This window comes from Tarenaya hassleriana, unplaced genomic scaffold, assembly GCF_000463585.1.
Source record: "Tarenaya hassleriana unplaced genomic scaffold, ASM46358v1 Cleome52, whole genome shotgun sequence".
Classification (NCBI taxonomy): domain Eukaryota; kingdom Viridiplantae; phylum Streptophyta; class Magnoliopsida; order Brassicales; family Cleomaceae; genus Tarenaya; species Tarenaya hassleriana.
The window spans coordinates 737,962-761,252 of record NW_010967884.1 but is presented as its reverse complement, the minus strand read 5'-3'; the positions used below and the strand labels follow the sequence as shown (position 1 = coordinate 761,252).

The 23,291-nt window shown below is 39.8% G+C and overlaps 6 protein-coding genes and 1 pseudogene across 7 annotated transcripts; 4 read left to right on the top strand and 3 right to left on the bottom strand.

Annotated features, from left to right (window-relative positions):
* The window catches only part of LOC104827698, a 3,746-nt pseudogene extending 1,508 nt beyond the window's left edge, over window positions 1-2,238 (bottom strand).
* Window positions 2,239-2,593: 355 nt separating this feature from the next.
* LOC104827697 (pentatricopeptide repeat-containing protein At3g62890-like) lies at window positions 2,594-4,350 on the top strand. Its single transcript, XM_019204237.1, has 2 exons — window positions 2,594-3,762; window positions 3,848-4,350. Exons 1-2 carry the CDS (start codon window positions 2,629-2,631, stop codon window positions 4,277-4,279), a joined length of 1,566 nt encoding a protein of 521 aa, XP_019059782.1. The 5' UTR covers window positions 2,594-2,628; the 3' UTR covers window positions 4,280-4,350.
* A 455-nt stretch (window positions 4,351-4,805) lies between these two features.
* LOC104827666 (magnesium/proton exchanger-like) lies at window positions 4,806-8,595 on the top strand. 2 transcript variants are annotated; one of them, XM_010560885.2, is made up of 10 exons: window positions 4,806-4,965; window positions 5,073-5,186; window positions 5,312-5,752; window positions 5,930-6,105; window positions 6,355-6,473; window positions 6,572-6,729; window positions 7,087-7,214; window positions 7,503-7,719; window positions 7,814-7,943; window positions 8,138-8,595. In XM_010560885.2, the coding sequence occupies exons 3-10, from the start codon at window positions 5,383-5,385 to the stop codon at window positions 8,433-8,435; spliced, it is 1,596 nt and encodes a 531-aa protein (XP_010559187.1). In that variant the 5' UTR covers window positions 4,806-4,965; window positions 5,073-5,186; window positions 5,312-5,382; the 3' UTR covers window positions 8,436-8,595. The 2 variants fall into 2 exon arrangements, with proteins under 2 accessions (XP_010559187.1, XP_010559186.1); XM_010560884.2 differs by lacking the exon at window positions 5,073-5,186.
* Window positions 8,594-10,918, bottom strand: LOC104827667 (blue-light photoreceptor PHR2-like). Its single transcript, XM_010560886.1, has 4 exons — window positions 9,849-10,918; window positions 9,107-9,336; window positions 8,879-8,944; window positions 8,594-8,801 (listed from the first exon to the last, which is right to left on the bottom strand). Exons 1-4 carry the CDS (start codon window positions 10,821-10,823, stop codon window positions 8,711-8,713), a joined length of 1,362 nt encoding a protein of 453 aa, XP_010559188.1. The 5' UTR covers window positions 10,824-10,918; the 3' UTR covers window positions 8,594-8,710.
* A 525-nt stretch (window positions 10,919-11,443) lies between these two features.
* On the top strand, window positions 11,444-13,188 carry LOC104827665 (60S ribosomal protein L18-2-like). The gene is made up of 5 exons (XM_010560883.1): window positions 11,444-11,570; window positions 11,678-11,767; window positions 11,934-12,062; window positions 12,156-12,338; window positions 12,674-13,188. The coding sequence occupies exons 1-5, from the start codon at window positions 11,568-11,570 to the stop codon at window positions 12,830-12,832; spliced, it is 564 nt and encodes a 187-aa protein (XP_010559185.1). The 5' UTR covers window positions 11,444-11,567; the 3' UTR covers window positions 12,833-13,188.
* Window positions 13,189-13,837: 649 nt separating this feature from the next.
* On the top strand, window positions 13,838-14,771 carry LOC104827664 (60S ribosomal protein L18-2-like). The gene is made up of 4 exons (XM_010560882.2): window positions 13,838-13,955; window positions 14,063-14,152; window positions 14,319-14,447; window positions 14,541-14,771. Exons 1-4 carry the CDS (start codon window positions 13,953-13,955, stop codon window positions 14,754-14,756), a joined length of 438 nt encoding a protein of 145 aa, XP_010559184.1. The 5' UTR covers window positions 13,838-13,952; the 3' UTR covers window positions 14,757-14,771.
* A 214-nt stretch (window positions 14,772-14,985) lies between these two features.
* LOC104827696 (probable pectinesterase/pectinesterase inhibitor 20) lies at window positions 14,986-17,674 on the bottom strand. The gene is made up of 3 exons (XM_010560919.1): window positions 17,085-17,674; window positions 16,073-16,519; window positions 14,986-15,419 (listed from the first exon to the last, which is right to left on the bottom strand). The coding sequence occupies exons 1-3, from the start codon at window positions 17,650-17,652 to the stop codon at window positions 14,986-14,988; spliced, it is 1,449 nt and encodes a 482-aa protein (XP_010559221.1). The 5' UTR covers window positions 17,653-17,674.
* Between the last annotated feature and the right edge of the window lie 5,617 nt (window positions 17,675-23,291).

Sequence of the window (23,291 nt, the reverse complement as noted above, 5' to 3'; positions counted from 1 at the left end):
CTGAACCGCCTTGTAGCAATGGAGGCTGCACAGAGGAAGATTAGTCTTCGAATCCCGGTATCTGTACGGGTTGGTGCATGAAGGGCCAGCACATTTCTCCCTCGGAGGAGGGTAACTGCCAGTTTCAGACACAAAAGCTCGGATCAGAAAAACGTCCTATGATCCTGTCTGTTAAAACAGATCTATGTAATCACATCAGCCATTTCAACTGCGCTGTTCGAGAAAAGGGCTTAAGGCTATCTATGATTCTATTGTATTGGTAGGTAAGGATTAAGGCTATCTATGATTCTATTGGAAAACAAGTAAGTACCTCACTGGTTTGGACTGGAGCAGATTTGGAACCTTGTCTTCGGGGAAGGACACAGTCGTACCGTTAGGACCCATGATTGTTCTGATGTAGCTTGTTGCAGCTCTCTCCTCATGAGCAAATCCGTAAGCTTCTCCTTGTTCCCTACAGTTAACCAGAAAATTATTACACATCGATATGGAAGATATTCATCAGTGATGAACCTTTCTGACATGGGAAGAAACGAGGACTTACTTCTTGATGGAGCAGGAGGTAATCCATCAGGAAATTCAATTACATTTGACCCGCCAGATCCAGATGCAAGAGCTCGTTGACGAGTTGTCAAAGTCATTTCCCTCTTCATCTCCATTGACGATTCAGCAGATTCCTTCTGCTGCTTCTTTTGCCCATTCCTATTGCCAGCCTCGTTTTCGTTATCCGAAGCAGATTCGCGCTCTTCTTCCTCATAATCCATATCGTCAGATCCTTTATCTGATCTAGATTTTCCCTTCTCGGAACCTTCCCCATTAGAGACTTCAGAGGGCTTTTGCTGCCTCCTTCCCGACTCCTCAGCGTCTTCTTTGAACGCAGAAGAAGCCCTTAACTTCAATTTTTCCAAATACCGGATCTCATCATCATCATCCTCTTCGCTAAAATCTCCATCAAATACTCTTCTCTTAGGGACCCGCTTGCTCTTGCGAACGGGGCCAGTTGGTTCCCCTTGTTTTTTCCTCCCCATCTCAGAGCTCTCTTTCTCTAGACTGAAATCCTTCCAACGGATTCCCTGAAGACCGACCTTCTTATCTTGAGGGGAGTTACAATCATCTGAATTTTCCTGTGATTACAAACATTTGAATGGAAAAGATAAAATCTCCAGGATTCTAACCGACGAGAAAACCAAGACAGGAAACAAATTAAGCCATAATTAATATTTTTCCATAAGAGCGAGAATGCAAATTGGAATTCGCTTCGTCCAATCATCCGTCTCCACCTGTTTCCGAATGTAAATGTACCACAAAATTTATCTCAGGTTACTGGAGCAAAACACAAAGCATGCAAAAGAGAGAGATATCTACTGATATTTAAAATAGCTCAATACAACCACATTGCAGCAGTATGACAAAAAAGTAACTAAGGCTGTGAAAAAGTGTATGGAGAAGATAAGCAAACACAATAGGAAGGTAATTACTGCAAATGCGGTCGGATGCAAGGGGAATTAAATTACTGTTCATTTTTAGCTCGCTCAGCTGAACATCTCAAGGCTGAATTAGGGTTTTTTTTACCTGAAAATTCTGCATTGAACAAAACCCAGAATCATCCAGAGGTCGATGACTCTTTCTAGATGATCCACCTTCTGATAAGCCATTAGCATGAATAGTGCGAGGCAGGCCACCAACCTTCAGCTTCACTTTCTTAACCTTTCCCTCCGACTCACCTAAATCAGCGATCTCGCCATTTCTACTGTTGAACCCTTCGTTACCTTCAAAGTCTGATTCCAACCCATCTTTCGCCTGGCTTGCATTTTTCCAGTTGGCAGGCGCAAGTACACCTTCGGTGGAACGTACATTCTTATTGAGCCCTCTTCCCCTTCTAGAAACATAGTTGTCTCTTCCAGATTCCGCTACTGTTGCAGCCCTGGACATACATTGACTAAGACTGAACTCTTTCCTTCTAGGGTTGGTATCGAAGGCAGGTATATCATCACTCGAGATCTTGCTGAAATCATCAGAAGGTGTAGATACCAATGGTGATGAACGTTCTTGGCCCTCGAGAAACCCAACTTGGGAATCAGGACGAGGACGGCGACAAGTCAAGCTCCTTTTTTTTCTAACAGTATTCTTCACACCATCGTATTGGCCACCGCCAGCACCCTCCATAGGAGATAAATGTGTATATATACAATACACACACACGCCTTAGTTCTTCCGACAAGCTTCTTAAGGTATGGTTATCTGATGAATGGACGAATGTAATAAGCCATGCCCGAAAACTGGAAAAGACAGAAACGATCAGATTATATATGTTTTGTACGTAAACAGGTTCTCACGCACACACACGCACACACTGAGATAAGGAGAAGATCCCAAGTCATATGTATACGCAAAGACTACAATGAACGCCGAATGAGAGTTGAGTTAAACAAGCAACAGGTTACTGGGGCCATCTCCTGAATAGTGTGCCACAAAATTCGAACCCAAAACAAGATTTTGAAAACGGAAAGATATCTAATCAATGGAAAAGTGCAGATTCATGACACCAACTCAATTCAAACGAGTGATCAAAAGGGTTACTACCATGAACCGCCGGCGCGACCATATTCTCCGGTCTCCATCTATCTCCGCATGCGCCGCCATGGCGTCATTCCCGACTTCCATACCTTCCCCTTCCTCCTCCAGTTTTTCGACAATCCTGTTCATCATCGTATCGGGCAACAATCCCATGTTCATATCCTTCTTTTTGGCTTTGATGAGGACCCGTTTGTCCAGACTTCGCTTATCAACATGTATTCGTCTTGCGGCGATTTGGGTTCTGCTCGTCAAGTTTTCAATGAGTCGGTCTCTCCGGATCTACCGGCATGGAACTCGGTTGTCGATGCCTATTCGAGAGCCGGGTTGATCGACGTCGCGCGGGAACTGTTCGACGAAATGCCTAAGAGAAACGTGATTTCTTGGAGCTGCATGGTAAACGGGTACGTGATGTCTGGGAAATACAAAGAAGCGCTCGATCTGTTCCGAGAGATGCAGTTGCCGAGAGCCGACGGAAGTTTTGTCAGACCCAACGAATTCACCATGGCGACTGTCTTGTTGGCTTGTGGGCGATTGGGTGCGCTCGAGCAAGGGAAATGGATTCACGCTTACATCGATAGGTCCGCTATGGAAGTCGACCTTGTTTTAGCCACAGCTCTCATTGACATGTACGCGAAATGCGGGAGCATCGAAAGGGCGAAATGGGTTTTCAATGCCATGGGACGGAAGAAAGACGTCAAAGCTTACAGTGCCATGATTTCGGGCTTAGCCATGCACGGCCACACAAAAGAATGTTTCGATTTGTTCTCAGAAATGATCAGTAACGAAATAAACCCAAATGCGGTGACATTCATGGGAGTTCTTGGAGCTTGCGTCCATGGAGGTCTGGTTAAAGAAGGAAAACTGTACTTTGCAATGATGAACGAGAAGTTTGGTATTACTCCATCAATCCAGCATTACGGATGCATGGTTGATCTTTATGGAAGAGCTGGTTTGATCCAAGAAGCAAAGAGCTTCATCGGGTCTATGCCTATGGAGCCTGATGTACTCATATGGGGATCTCTTTTAAGTGGATCCAGAGTTATTGGAGACATTGAAACGTGTGAAATGGCACTCAAGAACCTGATCGAGCTTGACCCATCGAACAGCGGAGCCTACGTTCTTCTCTCTAATGTCTATGCGAAAACTGGGCGGTGGAGTGAAGTGAAGTGTATCAGAGACGAAATGGAGGTAATAAACTGACGTTTTGTGCAAGTTCTTGAAAACTTCGGATAAAAACAATCTCAGATTTTTCGTCTTCTCTGATTTCCGACAGGCGAAAGGGATCAAGAAACTTCCGGGATGCAGCTCGGTAGAACTGGATGGAATCATTCACGAGTTCATGGCGGGGGACAAGTCTCATGAAGAGAGCGAAGGGATATACGCAATGCACGAGGAGATAATGAAGAGGCTGAGAATGGAGGAGGGATATGTTTCAGACACGAAGGAGGTTCTGCTCGATCTGGACGAGGAAGGCAAAGAGATGGCACTGTCTGTCCACAGCGAGAAACTGGCGGTGTCGTTCTGTTTGCTGAAGACAAAGGCCGGAACTCCTGTCAGGATCATCAAGAATCTCAGGATCTGTGGCGATTGCCATGTCGTTATGAAGATGATCTCCAAAGTTTTTGGAAGAGAGATTGTCGTTAGAGATTGTAACAGGTTTCACCGTTTCAGTGACGGGAAATGCTCCTGTGGAGACTATTGGTGAAACATTTCTTTGACGAGACCAAATAAAAAAAAATACATTGATTTTGTGAATGGATTGCTTGTTTCGAGTCATATCCACGTGAAAAACGTTTTTCCCAGTTTAATTTTGAAAATCTCAATAATGCATTTGTGAAAATGACGGTTTTGGATTGTGTTATGTTTCCGTTTATTTCAACGAATATATTCATTTTTTTTAATCTCAATAATGTTATTCGATTATTTGTCTCTGATTATTTTATAACGAAAAAAAAATCACCACGAACTCAACTTCTTGGGCTTTCAATATGTAAAGGGGGCTATAAAGTCAATTAGATTTATTACGGCGTCACTTTAGAATTAAGAAAGAGTTGAAGGATGAAATAAGAAATCCTGCTACGAAACGAAAACGAACAAGCAAATTACAATTAAGTCCACTTATACGAAAATCTTCGCAATATAGGGCCAAACAAATAGCTGTTAGAAATTAACGCCTAATGTCTCCGTGTCACCCGTCTCTCTCCCACACAATTTTCAAATAACTGTATCGTCGTCATCATGTGCACAAGTCTCTCCGAGTTTGCAAATAAATGGCTCAAGAGCCTCCACAACAAATAGCCGAGAGCCCACCACTCTCATCAGTTCAAACTTGCGCATCCGTCTCTCTGTCGGCTGATCTCCGGTGGAATGCGATCTGGACGCAGTCCTCCGGTACGATTTTGCATGGATCTCTTGGCTTGTGGTTCTCTCTGTTTCTCATTCTGCCTTGTATCGTTCGAGAATTTTGTAATTTTTCTCTACTTCCTTTGAGCTATTAGGTTTTGGCTCTTGATTTTGCGAAGATCTGATGTTGCATCTGAACTTCTGATGAATGCCTTAGATTTGTTTTTTCTTTTCCTGGAAATGGTTACTTCTGGTGCTGGCTTTCGGTGGTAAGTCAATGGATACTGATCCGATTTCTTTGGACAGAGTTATGTTTTTCTCGTGAAACTGTGTTTCGAATGATTAAGCTGAATGTTGCAGATTCTTAATGTTCTCAGCATCTTTCGTATGTCAGGTTCATTTGTCCTGGTGATCTCAAGAGCTAGTTGTGTTCAGTTGACTTATCTTATTGGGGATTAAACCAAAATGACCTCGATCCTTAATCAGACCGAGGTCCTTGGACACATCCGATGTGAAAGCTACTTCCTGTTTTCTGGAGAAACTGTTCTTTCAGATGGTCTTCGTGCCGCCTTATATTTCCTCGGTCTTGGCTACTGCTTTGTCGGGTTGTCGGCCATTACTGCAAGATTCTTCCTGTCTATGGAGAATGTTGTTAAACATTCACGTAAAGTGGTTGAGATAGATCCTGTTACTAATTCTGAAACTGTCACGTACAAGAAAGTTTGGAATTTTACGATTGCAGACATCAGTTTGTTGGCATTTGGAACCAGCTTTCCTCAAATATCATTGGCTACCATTGATGCAGTACGAAATGTTGGGGAGCTGTACGCTGGAGGTTTGGTCCTTTCAATACTCTTTGTTACTTGTGCATGGTAACTGGAGTTAATACAATCTGCATTTTTTCCTTTTCGGGTAATCAAATGGGTTGTTGGAAGACCATATCACATATCACATCCCATGAATGGTTTACACCCTGTCTAATATTTCTTCTCACACCATGTTTTGTACGTAGGTCTCGGTCCTGGAACACTTGTTGGTTCTGCCGCATTTGATCTTTTCCCAATCCATGCTGTTTGTGTATTAATGCCAAAGGCTGGAGAATTGAAAAAGATAGCCGACTTAGGTGTTTGGCTGGTGGAGCTGTTTTGGTCTTTCTGGGCTTACATCTGGCTCTACATAATCCTCGAGGTAACTCAGGAAAAGTTTTATTCATGTGAACTTCCTCACATACATCCAAATTGTGATGAAACATATTCTTGCTTTCATCTTCACGCCTCCAATTATGTATGTTTCGAGCTCCTCTACTTTTATGTTTGTGGGCATAATACGAGATTTTTTTTTTACAATATTTGATGGACATTCATTGAGTTAGACTCGCCTACTGGAACTTAGGCAGAAAGAAACATGAGGGTTGAAAAGTATTTCTTTGCACTGCAGGTGTGGTCACCAAAGGTCATTACACTTTGGGAGGCCTTATTGACAGTACTGCAATATGGATTGCTTTTGCTGCATGCTTATGCCCAAGACAAGCGTTGGCCTTACTTGTCTTTACCTATGTGGGTTCCTTTTCCGAATTATTATTTCATTCTCCATAATCATGTAAAAGGATTGCCATTAATGATTCGGTCACTGTTTGTTTGTCTGATTATTGAAGTCCAAGAGGCGATAGACCAGATGAGTGGGTTCCAGAGGAGACTGATCCATCTAAAGATGATGACGATGTTTATGACGGGTATTCTGATATCATTCGAGCAGAGCCAGGAAACAGAAACATTGTTGATATTTTCTCAATTCATTCAACCAACGATACAGGTATTCGGTATTCACCTTGGTAACTGATCCATCAGTCTAAATATGATTAGGTAGGAAATTTGCTTAATTTCCTTAAAGAAGGATCATTGATCTTTTCATAACTTTGTAGCTGGTGTGGTTTAAAGCTCATGCTGATTAGCGGAAAGATGAACGAGTACAAAGCCTGCTAGGAATGACTAAAGGATTTTGAGCATGTATGAATTCATTGAACAAAGTTGCATTGAGGAAGACGCTCGCTATAAATCACCATCGCTTAATGCGTATAGTTTGTTTGTTCTGTATGTTTGGTGTGACTAAAGTATAGTTAGCATTGCCATAAATGATAAATCATTCCTTCACTATAATGGGAATTTGCAGGGGTAATCTATCATACTGTGTCAGATGCTCCACCTGAATCTTCTTATGAACCTTCCCGCAAAAAGGCTATTGCGAAGAATTCTAATGTTTTTGCCATCTGGAAACAGCAGTTCATGGACGCATTCACGGTATAATTTTCAATTCATGGGACAGTTATGACTTGTGGATTACATTTCATACTTAGTAGTCTGCCTTTTCACCATAATAATCATACACGCTTCTTTCTATGATTATTTTCACTGAAAATAAATTCCGAGAAGGCACCTAACAGCCAACTCAAGTTCTTCTTGCTAAGCTGATGTTGACATCAGTTGCTCATTCATATGTAGATATGAAAGTATTTGCTAATTTGTCTGCTTGACATTTTCAAAAGGTTTTCAATTTTAGTTTCATGTACCATTTTCCTGTTCGAACAGCTGGAAACATCAGAATCAAGGAAAGTGGACAGCATATATCTATGGATTGGAAAACTGTTTTGGCAATTGCTGCTTGCGCCTTGGAGAATTCTATTTGCGTTTGTGCCTCCTTGCCACATTGCTCATGGCTGGGTCGCCTTCATCTGCTCCCTCATGTTCATCAGTGGAGTTGCTTACATTGTAACTCTACTCACTGACCTTATAAGCTGCGTCACCGGTATAATCTTTCTTAACCTTTGAAAATCCAGATCCTGATAATCCACCACATTATAAGTGATCCAGACTCTGATAACTGTTCTCTTATTTTGCAGGAATAAATCCATATGTGATAGCATTCACGGCATTGGCCGCCGGAACTTCATGGCCAGACTTGGTAGCAAGTAAAATCGCCGCTGAGAGGCAACTAACTGCAGACTCAGCCATTGCAAACATCACTTGCAGGTTTGACTCTGCTTTCACTCCATTTCTTTTAATGCTCTTCCATCTCAATTAGGGGAACGCATGGGCGGGTACCCGGATTTTTAGGGTACTCGACCTCGACCTTGTTCCTATGGGTTTTCTTGGGCATTATCTCGTTTTCGAGCCCGTGAGCAAATTGTCTGAAGAATGATTAGTGCATTGTATTCTAATTGCAGCAACTCGGTGAACATCTACGTAGGGATAGGAGTGCCGTGGCTAATAGACACAGTCTACAATTATTTCGCATACAATGAACCTCTCTACATCCAGAACTCGAGAGGGCTAAGCTTCTCGCTTCTGATGTTCTTCGCGACATCGATTGGGTGCATCTCTGTTCTCGTGTTGAGACGATTGATTCTGGGAGCGGAGCTTGGTGGGCCCAGGGCCTGGGCATGGATCACTTCCCTCTATTTCATCCTCCTCTGGCTCGTCTTCGTTACCCTCTCCTCCCTCAAAGTTTCAGGCTTCATCTAAAGTAAAAGCAGCTGCTCCACCTTTCCAAGGCCAAATCTCTCTGCCTCTTTTCTCGGTGGTTTAGTTGTCGATTATCATTTTGATGTTTATACCGATGAATACTTGTAATTTAATCATTATATATATATATATATCATATACATAATACTTGAATTTGCTATTCCCCAACCCAATAATACTCCTTTTATTCAAAGGAAAGCGTACAATGTCGTGAGGAGTAAGGAATCAATTTAACAGAGAGAACAGACATCGACAAGAAGCAAAACTTCTGTCGTCTAAGCAAAGGCGGCACCAGCAGTGCAAGCTGTTGCAGGAACAGCTTCAACCTCCTGTCTCTTGGGAGAGCTGTACTTCTTGGTGATAAACCTGTTTTCAAGATAGACTCGGATTAGCTAAAATTATACCTAGAAAAAAAGAAAGAGAGGTTCTCACTTCTCACTCACCTGAAGAAATCCCTCCACATCAACTCGTACATCAACCAGTTCAGCCCAATGTCTCCTGCCCCCTTCCTGCAATACCAATGGTTATGAACCCAATGCACGTTGCCTCTATCATACCAGTTTTAGCAACTTGCCTGTATAAGGCTCATAATTGGTCCTGACATGGGCAGGCTCCTAACACAATCAAGAAACATCCTCAAGGTTCGCGGGGTGCTGTTTCAAAAGCCATACCTTGCAGTTACGGCGGAGGCAGCGCTCGAGACGGTTTTCTTCAGCTCGTCAAACATGGAACGAGGAGAGATGCACCCCATGGCCAACCATGGCGATATCTTGCACGAGAAATTTGAGCCATACACGCTGTTACTGTTGTTGCCCTTCGATTGAGCCTTGCACTCTGCTGCAAAGTTCTGTATCCTCTCCATTGCCTCTGTCTCTCCTCCCACCATTGCAGGTCTCCCCTCCTGCCATAAAGAAACCTTTAAACAATGAAACAGAAGAATATGTGGAAAAGGAAACAGTGGTAAACTGGATTTGTGCTGAAGGAGAAGATCCAGATCTCTTCTTCCTTCCCGACTAGCCCACAGACCCTCTGCAGGTAGGGTTTGATAAGATCGTTTACACTACAGTCAATGATAAATTGGACTCGATCCGAAGAATCAGGAGATATGCACATAACACTTTCTCCATAAGAAACATGTCAACCTCCAAGATTTTAGGCAGCGGGTGTGTGTTCACATGGAATTCGGATCTATTCACTCATGCAAATTCACACCTTTCTGGTCACCCTGGAAGCATCTAACAAGTTTCCACCTCTCTGCTTTTCTCTATGGATTCTTCAAGCACATGTCATACCCTAAACCCTAGAAATCATGAACTAGCGCACCCTAAACCACCACTGCAGAGAAACCAATGGTGGCATCTACCGAACATTAGATAAACACGGCATTCACGGGCAAAAGGGATAATCCCGAACCTGACTCGTTCTAGCGGTCGGATTGATCCCGAGATCCACCAGAGAAGGAATATCGCCGGGTTCTACGTCTCCCTGAGAAGGCAAACCCTTCAACTGATCCAAATCCGACATCAGCTGCCGAATCTCCAGACCCTTGACTTTATCCCTGAATGCACCGTAATTCGTCGGCATTTCGTCTAATTTAAACGGCAAATCGTCAATGTGATACAGCGTGCTTCCCCAGAAGTACTTCACTTCGACGCCTTCCTCCTTCATTGCCGCTTCTATCCTCTCCTCCGACTTCACCTCGTCGCGAGACGCTTCACGGTGGGCGTACACCGCGTCCGCTCCTACCGCCTTAGCCAATTCGACCAAAACGGACTCTGGTTTCCCGACACGAACGACGAGATCCGACCCTCTCGCTTGGAGATTCTTCCGGAGGTTGGAGACGGACTCGATCAGGAACTGGGCACGAAACGGCCCCGTCTTGTCGAACCCGGATGAGGATTTGCCATAATCTCTGGGGTCGAAGCAGTAGACGGGCAAAACGGAAACGCACTCGTCGTTGGCGGAGTTGAGACATTCGTTGTCGTGGACGCGGAGGTCATTGCGGAACCAGACGACAGCGGTGCGGCGGAGAGCAGCGGCGGAGGAAGGATCGACGGGGCGGCGAGGGACGAGGGAGAGAGGAGACAGCAGAGGATTGAGGAAGACGGTGGAGTTGAAGGAGATTCTGGAAGGAGAAGGAGAAGGAGCAGTGGAGAGAGAGAGATGGGTAAGAGAAGAGGCTTGCGTAGGGATTTTGACCTTGTGAGAAAATAACTGAGTAAATTTCGGGTGAAGGGAGAACTGGGTGTAGCTGGGGAAGAAGGTGGAGAGGGAGAGAGAGATTGAGGCAAAGGGTAAAAAAGGAGAAGAAGGGTCAATGGCGAGTGGGTCATGTTCTTCTGGGGATTTGGTCTCCGCGTTTAGGGTTTCTTGACGATTGTTGTCCATTTTTTTCAGGCGAACGGGTGAGTGAGTGTGCCTGAGAGAGAAGAACAGGATGGATGATAAGCCGTCGTCGATTCTGTTCCTCAAAGTTCATACCTTTTAGCCTTTTCAACAATCCTACTCCTTTATTACATAAAAAAAAAAACAAAAAACAAAAAACAACTATTATTTTTTAAATGGAGAAAGAAAAAAAAAAGAAAGCGAGGCCCCAATTGTTAAAAAGAACTAATCATTACATTCAATATTAATGAGAATCAGATTCCAGTTTTAATGATTAGTAAATTCTAATCTGTGATTCACTTATCCGGTGAATAAAATTATCTACAGAAACGTTGAATTTTCTTAACATTGCACCCCCGTCGACGATGAGATGGCCGCTGCCGCCCCTTGCGAGCCGGTAGAAGCTCGTGCAACGTCGTGTTTGGGAGCCGGGAAAGTGATGGAAAATCGAATACTGTCAAATTTCAAAATTTTCTTCCCGGAAAACTTCGGGAGGAAATAGAATGAAAATGCCGTCACAATGGCAATGCTGTAATTTCTTCAAGGATGAGGGGTTTCGCTGGAAATGCATTTGTCATTTGAAGCCAAACCAAAAAGACCTTTGTTCCACGTGTATGGTTACGATCAAGTCCACACCGACATACCTTGCACTCGTATGCACCAGAGAATAGCCGGACACAAACCCTAGTTCCTCCCCTCTTTCAAACATTTGCTTCATTCCGAGCCGCTTCACCAGTCCCTGCAACAATGGTATGCCTCTTTGCCTGCATCGAATCCCTTGCAATCGCCATTTCAGTTCTCATGTTATTGTTTCATTTTTATATCTCTTTCACTTCCGTTTCTGTGCACCATCTCAGGGTATTGATTTGAAGGCCGGAGGTAAGAGTAAGAAGACGAAGCGCACGGCGCCGAAGTCTGACGATGTCTATCTCAAGCTCCTCGTCAAGGTACACTTTGGGTTCTCGTCTTCAGTTTCTTAGTATGGGTCCGGATTCGATCCGTTGTCGATATTTCCTGTAATATTCGAAATGGTCATTAGATTTGCTACTCCCTTTTTTGTATACCCATGATCTGATTCATTTGGTTCGTTTCGTTTTCCGTGACGGCGATTAGCTGTATCGGTTTCTAGTGAGGAGAACGGGAAGCAAGTTCAATGCTGTGATTCTGAAGCGCTTGTTCATGAGTAAAGTGAACAAGCCGCCATTGTCCCTCTCTCGTTTGATCCGCTATATGCAGGGAAAGGTACTTCCTTTTGTTTCTGGATGAGGTATTGTTAGGTTGTGAGCTTGTGATCTGAAGCTATGTGTTTTCCTTTTGGGGTTTGATGGAGAATAGAAGGACAAGATTGGTGTTATTGTTGGAACTGTGACCGATGATGCGAGAGTGTACGAAGTGCCAGCTCTTAAGATCACGGCATTGAGATTCACGGAGAGGGCAAGGGCCAGGATCGAGAAGGCTGGTGGGGAGTGCCTCACATTCGATCAGCTCGCTCTTCGTGCCCCTCTTGGCCAGAACACGGTATACATTTTCTTACCCTTTATCCTTCTTTGATTAACTTAGCAACTAGCAAGGTTTTTTATTATTTCTTTCTTGTTGTTGCTGGTAACAACATGGAAACTTGTCAGCTACACAGCAGTATAATTCATCTAATCTACTCTTGTATTAGAAACAATGGTAGGGATAATATGACATGTCCTGAACATGCTGAACTTACATATGGCTGTTACTGTTTACCTCATTTGGCGTCGGGGCCATCCAGCTCTCTCTATGATCTGTGCTATTTGTTGGATCGACCAGTTGCTGTTGATTATCTCCATTGATTAAGAATATTGGGTGGAAATGGAATGGTGCAGGTTCTACTGAGAGGCCCTAAGAATGCACGTGAAGCGGTGAAGCACTTTGGCCCTGCTCCTGGTGTTCCACACAGCCACACCAAACCGTACGTCCGTTCAAAGGGCAGAAAGTTTGAGAGAGCTCGAGGTAGGAGAAAGAGCAGAGGCTTCAAGGTTTAAGCCCCGACCAAATCAAAATCACTTGGATTATGTTATAAACTCCTCCAGTTCCCTTACGGTCAGTCAACTTTGTGTCATCTTCCTGCGTTCATTTTGCAAGCTTACGACTTTCAAGCTCTGTTGAGTTACATACATGGCGTACCCTTTATCCTATATGATGGGACCTTTTTCCCGGAATATTTCCCTTTTTTGTCTTAATCACCAGTTTGAATGAAATCTAGATGATGGCATTGTATACTCCATGCGTTGATCCATTTTTGTTAAGAGTTCCTGCGTGTAGTAAGAAAGTCTCTAGCTGCGTGTCAAAGGTATGAACCGTTGTTGTCAACTTACGATTGAGTATGATATTCTCTCAATCGGTCCAATCTTATTCTGTTCGTATATGTATATTATTCTCATTTTCCATAATTACATCTAGGGATGGGCGATCGGGCGGGTTCGGTTATTTCGGATTTAAAATATTCATATCCAATTGGTTATATTTTTTTAATCGGTTCGGGTTCGGATCGGGTTTGGTTCGGGTTATCCAAATAAAAAAACGATAAAAAAAAATCAAACTATTATCTTATAAAAATAACAAAAGTAACATTAAAATGCATGCATATTTTATTTTTTTATATACCATGGTTATAAAACAATCATTATACTAATTTTTCTAATTAGATTTAGAATATATTATATATTAATTGATGATATATGGATAGAAAATGGATATATTCAGTTATGGTTAATTCGAGTTCAGTTTATTCGGTTTACGGTTATTTTGGGTTTGGGTATTTTGGGTTTGAAATATTCATATCTAATCGGGTATATTATTTTAATCGTTTCGGTTTGAGTATATATTGGTCGGGTTCGGTTCGGTTATTTCGAATTCGGTATTTTGTCCACCCCTAATTACATCCCTAATATCAATGATTTCATGAGGGGTTTCGCTGGAAATGCATTTGTCATTTGAAGCCAAACCAAAAAGACCTTTGTTCCACGTGTATGGTTACGATCAAGTCCACACCGACATACCTTGCACTCGTATGCACCAGAGAATAGCCGGACACAAACCCTAGTTCCTCCCCTCTTTCAAACATTTGCTTCATTCCGAGCCGCTTCACCAGTCCCTGCAACAATGGTATGCCTCTTTGCCTGCATCGAATCCCTTGCAATCGCCATTCCAGTTCTCATGTTATTGTTTCATTTTTATATCTCTTTCACTTCCGTTTCTGTGCACCATCTCAGGGTATTGATTTGAAGGCCGGAGGTAAGAGTAAGAAGACGAAGCGCACGGCGCCGAAGTCTGACGATGTCTATCTCAAGCTCCTCGTCAAGGTACACTTTGGGTTCTCGTCTTCAGTTTCTTAGTATGGGTCCGGATTCGATCCGTTGTCGATATTTCCTGTAATATTCGAAATGGTCATTAGATTTGCTACTCCCTTTTTTGTATACCCATGATCTGATTCATTTGGTTCGTTTCGTTTTCCGTGACGGCGATTAGCTGTATCGGTTTCTAGTGAGGAGAACGGGAAGCAAGTTCAATGCTGTGATTCTGAAGCGCTTGTTCATGAGTAAAGTGAACAAGCCGCCATTGTCCCTCTCTCGTTTGATCCGCTATATGCAGGGAAAGGTACTTCCTTTTGTTTCTGGATGAGGTATTGTTAGGTTGTGAGCTTGTGATCTGAAGCTATGTGTTTTCCTTTTGGGGTTTGATGGAGAATAGAAGGACAAGATTGGTGTTATTGTTGGAACTGTGACCGATGATGCGAGAGTGTACGAAGTGCCAGCTCTTAAGATCACGGCATTGAGATTCACGGAGAGGGCAAGGGCCAGGATCGAGAAGGCTGGTGGGGAGTGCCTCACATTCGATCAGCTCGCTCTTCGTGCCCCTCTTGGCCAGAACACGGTATACATTTTCTTACCCTTTATCCTTCTTTGATTAACTTAGCAACTAGCAAGGTTTTTTATTATTTCTTTCTTGTTGTTGCTGGTAACAACAACATGGAAACTTGTCAGCTACACAGCAGTATAATTCATCTAATCTACTCTTGTATTAGAAACAATGGTAGGGATAATATGACATGTCCTGAACATGCTGAACTTACATATGGCTGTTACTGTTTACCTCATTTGGCGTCGGGGCCATCCAGCTCTCTCTATGATCTGTGCTATTTGTTGGATCGACCAGTTGCTGGGAGGGACGGCGGCGGAGACTGACGGAGACAATGAGGATAGAGACATGAGGATAGGGAGAGATAGAGTGGCGACGAGGAACAAGAGTTTTCGAGACATTGATCAGTGCGGCCCTGGGCGGTAACCTCATTGCCTTGGCCTTGACGAGGCTGACGTGGAAATAAATTGCAATTTTGGAAGATGACGGCGGCATTTCCGAATATAAAATCGACCGTACCGTAAACATCGCATTCACGGTAAAACTGTCTAAGGGAATGTGTGTATAGAGTGTCTTGATAGGCTTCGAAGCTGCAACTGTAGAACACGTTGAGGTCTCCGCCGCTCCTCAACGCCACGGCCTGACCCTTTGTCGGCCCCGCCGTGTTCCTCATCGTCATGTTTACACCTATGAAGTTCGGTGCCACCACAACTGCCAAAGAGTGCAAAAAAAAACATATTTAATGTTATTTTTTTATATAAAAAAAAAAGATAGTTGGATTCGTTACTTAGTGGTCGTGAATAAAATTATATTGATTTGGAAATTTTAAACTTAGTTTATTCAGATGCGGTGACAGCCATAGGTGGGAGAGGACTTGATTTTCCACGTGGGGCCATGAAGATAAGCTGACGTGGAATTAGACTTTCGGTGGACGTAATATGTGCATTGAAAGGAACATCGAAAGAAAGTAAGAGTGCCAATTACTTTGATGTAATATAATTAATTAATCATATAGAAAAAGGAGCTTTTGCATGGCGAGATGAATCAACTTTAAAATTGAAAAAAAAAAGGCTGTCTTCCACATGTCTTCTTATTTTCAACGATGTTGATTCGGGGAGACATATGTTATTCTTAAAAGATTTTAATATATATTTTGATAGGGTTGACCATAAATTACTTCATATCTAATAAAAATAAAATGCGAAAACTTCATTTGTAAAATATGTTAATTTTTATGTGACCCAAGTTGTCAATTTAATGTTTTTTACCACGTGAAACTATGTGCACATGTCATTTTTTTTGGATTAATGTTAAATTAAAGGGTAAATTAAAAAAAAAATGGTGCGGATTAAATATCTACTTACTAAATGTGGCGGAATTGAAGGTGGTCCATCCATCACCGACGCTACGGTTTCCGGTGATGATCGTACGGTTGATCCCGTCGCCGATCATCATCAAGTACTTCTTGTTCTTTGGGATCGACACGTATTCCTCGTACACTCCCTCCATCACGTATATCAAGAAGTAGCCGTTAGCGCCGTTTGTGTTGTTGGGCGCTGCTGATACGGCGTCGTTTATGCTGCTGAAGTTCCCCGTTCCGTCTTGACTCACTATCACGGTGTCGCTCACCATAACGCTGAGTGCGTCTCCGTCCGTTTGGAGAAGCTTTCTGTGGCCAACGGTGTTGTAGACGGCGCGCGCTCTTTCCGTCATCTTTAACGGTAGTTGACCGTTACGGAAACCCTTGAACCGGTTGAAGCGTGCTTGCGGTTGCCAAACCGGTCTTGATCTCTTCCTCCTCGGCACCCAACCTTTACGTAAACAGTTAATACCGTATTAACTGGATATATATATATATTGTATATATTGTATGTGTATATGTATGTGTGGTTCATCTGTTAAAATTCAAGAGTATAATAAACAAAACAACTATCAATAAAAAAATACAAGTATGTATAAGATAAGTTTTTATTAAAGCTATTAAAGTTTTTATTAAAGTTTTAACCAAAAAAAAAAGTTTTTATTAAAGCTATCGTGTGCTGTTATTATATAAATATTAGACTTTATTAATTAGATCGTTCCTGATGCACTCAACGTAAATACAAACTTAAACCTTTTTAATTAGATTATGAAAATGTTTTTATTTTGTACAATATTACGTACATGTATATCAAATTCAAAGAAACATGAGCATTACGTGAAACCTACGATATTTATACCGAATACTAAGTTAAATATTTATTTTCGGAAAAAAAAATATATAACACAACTACAAAATTCATCAAATTCTCATATATAAAATCCAAAATTAATTAATTACCTAGATTATATGATTAATATATGTAAAAAAAATATGAGAAACTTGAGGAAATATACCTTTGGAGACGAGGGCGAGAGAGACACCGTAGAGTTTGGTATCGTTGAAAAGATCGCCGGAGAGTCCATTTTCCGACGCGGTGGCTTTAAGGCCATCAAGACACGTCTGCTCGTTCGTAATCACAGCACTGAGAAGCGTTTGAACGTCCTCACCCGTCGAATACGACAGCGTTTTGTTTGTGGAATCCACTGTTTGGAAGCTGTTCAAGAGGAAGTCCATCGTAAAGCCAGCAAGCAGACGACAGTCCTCGAGCGCCCTGACCGCCGCAATCGGGAGGCTTCGACGTTTTCGGCTGAGTTGGAAGTCTATCAATGACATGAACCGTCGAGCGCGTGAAAGGGACCGACGGAGAGAGAAACGTCCGTACGAGTATATATCGCCTGGTTGGTTCGGGAGTACGGACCGGCAGTAAGACGGGTCGGGTGCGTATTTACATACACTGGATGCTGACGTGGCGCTCCCCGGTGACGGAGGTACGGCGGCGGAGACTGACGGAGACAATGAGGATAGAGACATGAGGATAGGGAGAGATAGAGTGGCGACGAGGAACAAGAGTTTTCGAGACATTGTTTTTTTTTTTTTGTTTTTGTTTTTTGATTTAAGTGTGGAGAATTTGGAGTTGTGTGTTGGGTTATAAATAGGGGGGGAATTTTAGATGCTAAAAGGATTGACAAGAATATTTAAATCTTGAATTTGTACACTTGTCTTTAATTGACCATAAGTAGAGGTTGAAAATATAGTCGGTGTATTGTTTTATAAGAAAAAAAAATGTTGGATTTGTTGAAATATGGATAATGTCCGTGTTGACTAAATAGATGATTTACATATGATTTCAATTTTGTGTTATTATTACCAATAGCCAAACCATATTATAATGTATATATTATTAATTGTGCATATACCGTATGTATGCGATATTGTAAATGTATTTATATACTTTTGTAAGATTAATGGTCTGCAATCTAATAAACACATCTTTAATAATACATCTCTCCAATAATATATGAAAGTGCTACATATTACTATGGGATATTTCAGTTAATTTTGATTCATTAGCATATGCTATTAATTAATGACAATTTTTATTTTACATTCGGGTTATCGTAACAGCAGTTTTTATATATTTATATGAGTTGCGTTTTAATTAGATGCTACCTTTTTATTTGTTAAATAGTATTTCTCGATATAAATTCCTAGATTACGTTGAATACAATATATGCAATGTTAATTAATTGCCTTTCTAATCCAACTGTGGACATTTGAAATAAAATAATAACTTGAAAACAACATTATTGGCAATAAAATAGACATAATTAACGTCACGAATTTCAAACATACCAACTTGGTATATGCTAATTAATACTATATAATATATATATACACGGATATATAGATCTCAAACCAAGCAAGTAATGTAAATTAAGGTGTAAACCGAAACTAAATACAAGAATCGATTCCCAATGCAGATTCCGCTATAATTTAATAAAGTCTGCATTTGGAAAATAAAAAAAGTCAATTTTGCTCGACTTAATTTGCATTAATATAGACACGAGATATGAGGTTGTCAACCTACGTTAGGCATCCGGAGAAATTTCGATATTACTTGGCTACCTAAACGAAAACCGTGTTGGTAAAACAGCACATTAGAGAATAAATTTATTCCTATTCAAATAAAAACGAAAGTCAAAATCTTGACATGTTGATTTGTAGACTCTTGCACCCACCAAAATTATTCCTTTCAAAAACATGCAAAAAAAATTGTAAATTTTCTTATCAGATGTATAAATAAATGTATATATGAATACGGTTCTAAATATATTACAGTACAATTATATCTATTATTAAAATTATGAAGATTTAATTTGATATATATTTATCATGTTCTATTTTTCTCTACTCATAGCATAATATTTTTTTTAATTCATCAATCAATTTTTTTTACTATATATATATATTAATATATGTATTTGGTTTCGAGATAATATATCGAAAGAAAAATAAAGTAATTTATTTCCTGCCATAACTATGTTCCCAAGTCAGCTAAATCAACGCTGACTCATATCAATGAACTAATTTATAATTATATCATATTGATATTAAATGTTATACGAGAAAAATAATGACATTTAATTGCTCAAATTAAATGAATGTATCTCTGTTGATGGTTTGCTTTTGGCTCAGAGGGCAACAGAATAATGGATATGTTTTTATTAATGGAATATGTTTGCATAATATTGGGGACAAAATATCGAATATATAATTCTGAATAATATGATGATATAATGATAGCATATCCTTTAAATGAATCCGGTAGGTACCCATATGAAAGAAAAACATGTTCATGTATTTATTATGATTATCAGTTCGTCGTTTCTAATTTAATATCGAAAGTCAAAGATTTTCGTATAAAGAAGTAAAACTCTAATATATATATGGTTTATAAATCTCATTTTATTATTCAATTTTTATTAGATGGAGTGCATGATAACAAACATTCCAACGCATTTATATTTGCCGTATAGGTTATAAATGTATGATCATTCAAGCCATTGAGATTCCTAAGCAATTTAAAAGACTATTTGATAAAACCTTAAAACTAAATTTGGCAGGACAAAGACCTTGACGTTTATTACAACACTTCTTCTTTTTTTTTTCTTCAAAAACTTTACCCGATCATTAGGGATAAACGTTTCGGTATTCGGTTCGTATTCAGTTCGGAAATGGTAATCTCGGTTCTATATAAAATATGTATAAATTGGTTATTATATAATATTCGATTCGCTTACGGTTTTTATTAAGAAAGTTTTAGATTTTTTTAAAGAAATTTTTAATTTTTTGAGTTTTTTTAAAATTCGATTTAATTCTAAAAAATTCGATTTTATAAAAAAAAATTACCATTCGAGATTCAACTCGAAAACGGTTCCATATTTTCGGTTCAATACGGTTCACCATACTAAAACGTACCGACGACATTCAAAGGAAAAGAAGCAGAGATCTTGAAACGCTGCCGTTTTCTTTAAAGATTTATTTGAGACCGGGGGACAAGGGAACGATGAAACGCCACCGTTTGCGTAATTTGAAATTAATAATCGAAAGACTTTGTATTGATTATTTTAATATATAGTTTTGTTTAGATACATTAATTACAGTTCCATGTGCCTCTTTGTTCTGTGCATATTTAAGGAAGGTTTCAACTTGTACTAATTGTCGTTAAAAAAAAACACGAGTTGATGTGATGTCAATTAATGAGAAAAAGAATTATACATTAAATTAATGGAAGCTTACTCTACTAGTTGGTATTTTTATTGAAAGCAACAATTTTCTAGGGTTGCAACACTGTTGAATTTTGAAAAAAGTTATATCTATTGTAATGCAATCTTAGACTTGTTGATTTTGGAAAAAAAAAATATATTATTCGATTGTTAAATCAATTTTTTTTATTTAATTAATGTTTTATTCGCATTAATTTTAATACAAGTTATATCCAATTTTTCAATTGATTTCAGTTATTGAAATATGGTTATGTATTCTTCTAATTGATTTGGTATTATCTTTTGCAAGTACTCACCCATAGCCTAGTGTTTACTAACTTACGCAAGAGAAATATTATATTTAAACTTGGTAAATTGGAAACCGGAGGTCGCGAATTTTTTGGAGGAAAAAAATATATTTATGTGATGTATTATAAAAGAAAGATAATATGTAACCTGGAACTATAATATATGTATGTATTTTGATTACAAGGTTTCATGTAAATGTAACAGAAGCCGGGATGAAAACAAATATGATTGGCTTTTAAAACCCCGGTGAATTTTTATGGTTTTAACATTTGAGGTCTGAGTTAACTGCCACACGCGTTAATATTTCATTTGAACAAAAAAAAAAAAAATGCCGCACGTGTGACTTTTTCAAGCAGTTTTTCACAAGAGCATGTTCGGTGAGGTAAGGTACTGTTGGAATTGAATCCATATATAACGAGCTTGTCAGGCCCATTTACGGTTAAGGCCCATTAACTAGCCCATATCGATGAACCGCGTCAAAGAAAATATGTTGTTCTTCGTAACATTCCGATCCAAAGACATTTTCTTAAACAAATCTAGCACATCTCTTAGATCAATTATAGTATACATATATGTAGAAGATTTACATCAATGATATAAATATCAATTTTTTTTTTATCTCTTTATTTTGTTTAAGAAATTGTGAAAATGGCAAACCGCCAAATTTTGGAAACAATCGTAAAAGAACATCCTGTAGAAAAATAAAATGCGGAAATAAAATAAGACAAATAGAAAGGAACGAAATTACTTTTATTACTACATCTCTTCTTCTTCTTGTTTCATTACAATAAAAATAATTCACATATTTATAGGAAAATTAACAAATGAAATAAAAGGAAATATAGATATAACGGAAATAAATATGATTCACAATATTTAACATAATATTGTGTTCCTCCAAAATCTAGATTTTCCTCAAATCATATATTCATTTTCCTACTTCAACATTCCCCCTCAAGATTGATTTTGAAAGAATGCAAAAATCAATCTTGAAAAGATAATGCGATAAAAATCCATAGACATTTTCATTGTCTTTTGAAAAATCCATAAACACCAAATTTAGTTCTTTTAGAGAATATTACCCATGTTCAAATCACTTCGCTTGACTTTGAAGTTCTACCTTTTACTCTTTTTGTCATAGCACCTCGCTTGATCTTAGAGTTTTTAGGTTTGACTTCTTTTTGTCACAGCACCTCGTTTGATTTTGGGATTTTTACTCCTATTTGAACGATTTGGATATATGAACATCCAAAACTAAAAAAAAAGAAGAGATCGACAAAAAAAAGAAGAAAAGAGAAAAGAACGGGAACATTTTTATTGCTACATCTCTTCTTTCTCCTTGTTTCATTACAATGAAAATAATTCACATATTTATAGGAAAATTAACAAATGAAATAAAAAGAAATATAGATATAACGGAAATAAATATGATTCACAATATTTAACATAATATTGTGTTCCTCCAAAATCTAGATTTTTCTCAAATCATATATTCATTTTCCTACTTCAACATAGAGTTCGTGATGAGGTCATCGACATAGATGAGCTAAACAAGGAGCAAGCGGAGCAAGGAAACCATGGAACGCACAAAGGAGCTGAGGAGCACAAAGGAGCCAAGGAGGAGGACAAGCAAGGAGAGACAACCAATGAACCAGTCTTTCCAATCATTCCTGATCCACCACTTACAAGGGAACGAGCAAGAAGCCTGCGTTCAAGAATCAACAAGTTCGTGGCCAAGACCCTTGAAGACAATCCAAGAACCGAAGAAGCTTGCGGATTAAGCAACAAGAGCCTGCTCGTTTTTGAGCTCTTGTTGTCCAACACCTGATTCAACATCATTCGTTGTGGAACACCTGAACAGCCACGACCCTACCTGAATTTTGTTGCCACAACAAGCTCTTGAAGTCAAGAAGTCTGATCCCAATCCCTCATAACCGTTAGAGAATCCTGGAGCATCATTCATGGGAGCTTTGGCTAGATTTCTGCAGAATTGAAGACTTACCATAGCTGAATTGGAGATTGATTTCTTGCCATATTCATCACTAGCCGTTACAAGGAGATTGCTGCAGAATTCTTGTTTCCTTTTATGTATTTTCGCCATCTTTCTTTTCCTTTTCTTGTTGCACGAAATTTCCCTCTTTTCCTTTCACTTGTTAGCCTATTTAAAGGCTGCATCTATGTCATTTTTCAGCAGACTTTTCAGAAATAAAAATTGGAGCATTTGTTCTTCTTATTCTCGTGTTGTCTTGAGCAAATACAAGCAATTTCGAGTTTTTCTTTGTGTTAAGGTTTGAGAGAGATTCCTAAGCCCTAGCCAAAGAGTTAGTGACGAAATCAAAGAGTTTTCCATCCCTCTTTGTGGTGTCACCTATCCCATTCCATTCCATTCCTCTTGAAGTGTAATCTGAGTGCTCATAAGCCTAGAACACTTCTCCATCACTATCCCTTGGAATCGTTTGGTGAGAAGCCCATAAGCCTACCGAATCTCCAATCTATCCCGAGCCTTGCTCCATTAGAGAACCGTGCGTGTATCAAGAGTGCATCCAAACATACTTAGAGTGCGTCGAAACACGTATAGAGTGCGTCCAAGCACTTTTAGAGTGCATCCAAACATGTTTAGAGTGCATCGAAACATTTTTAGAGTGC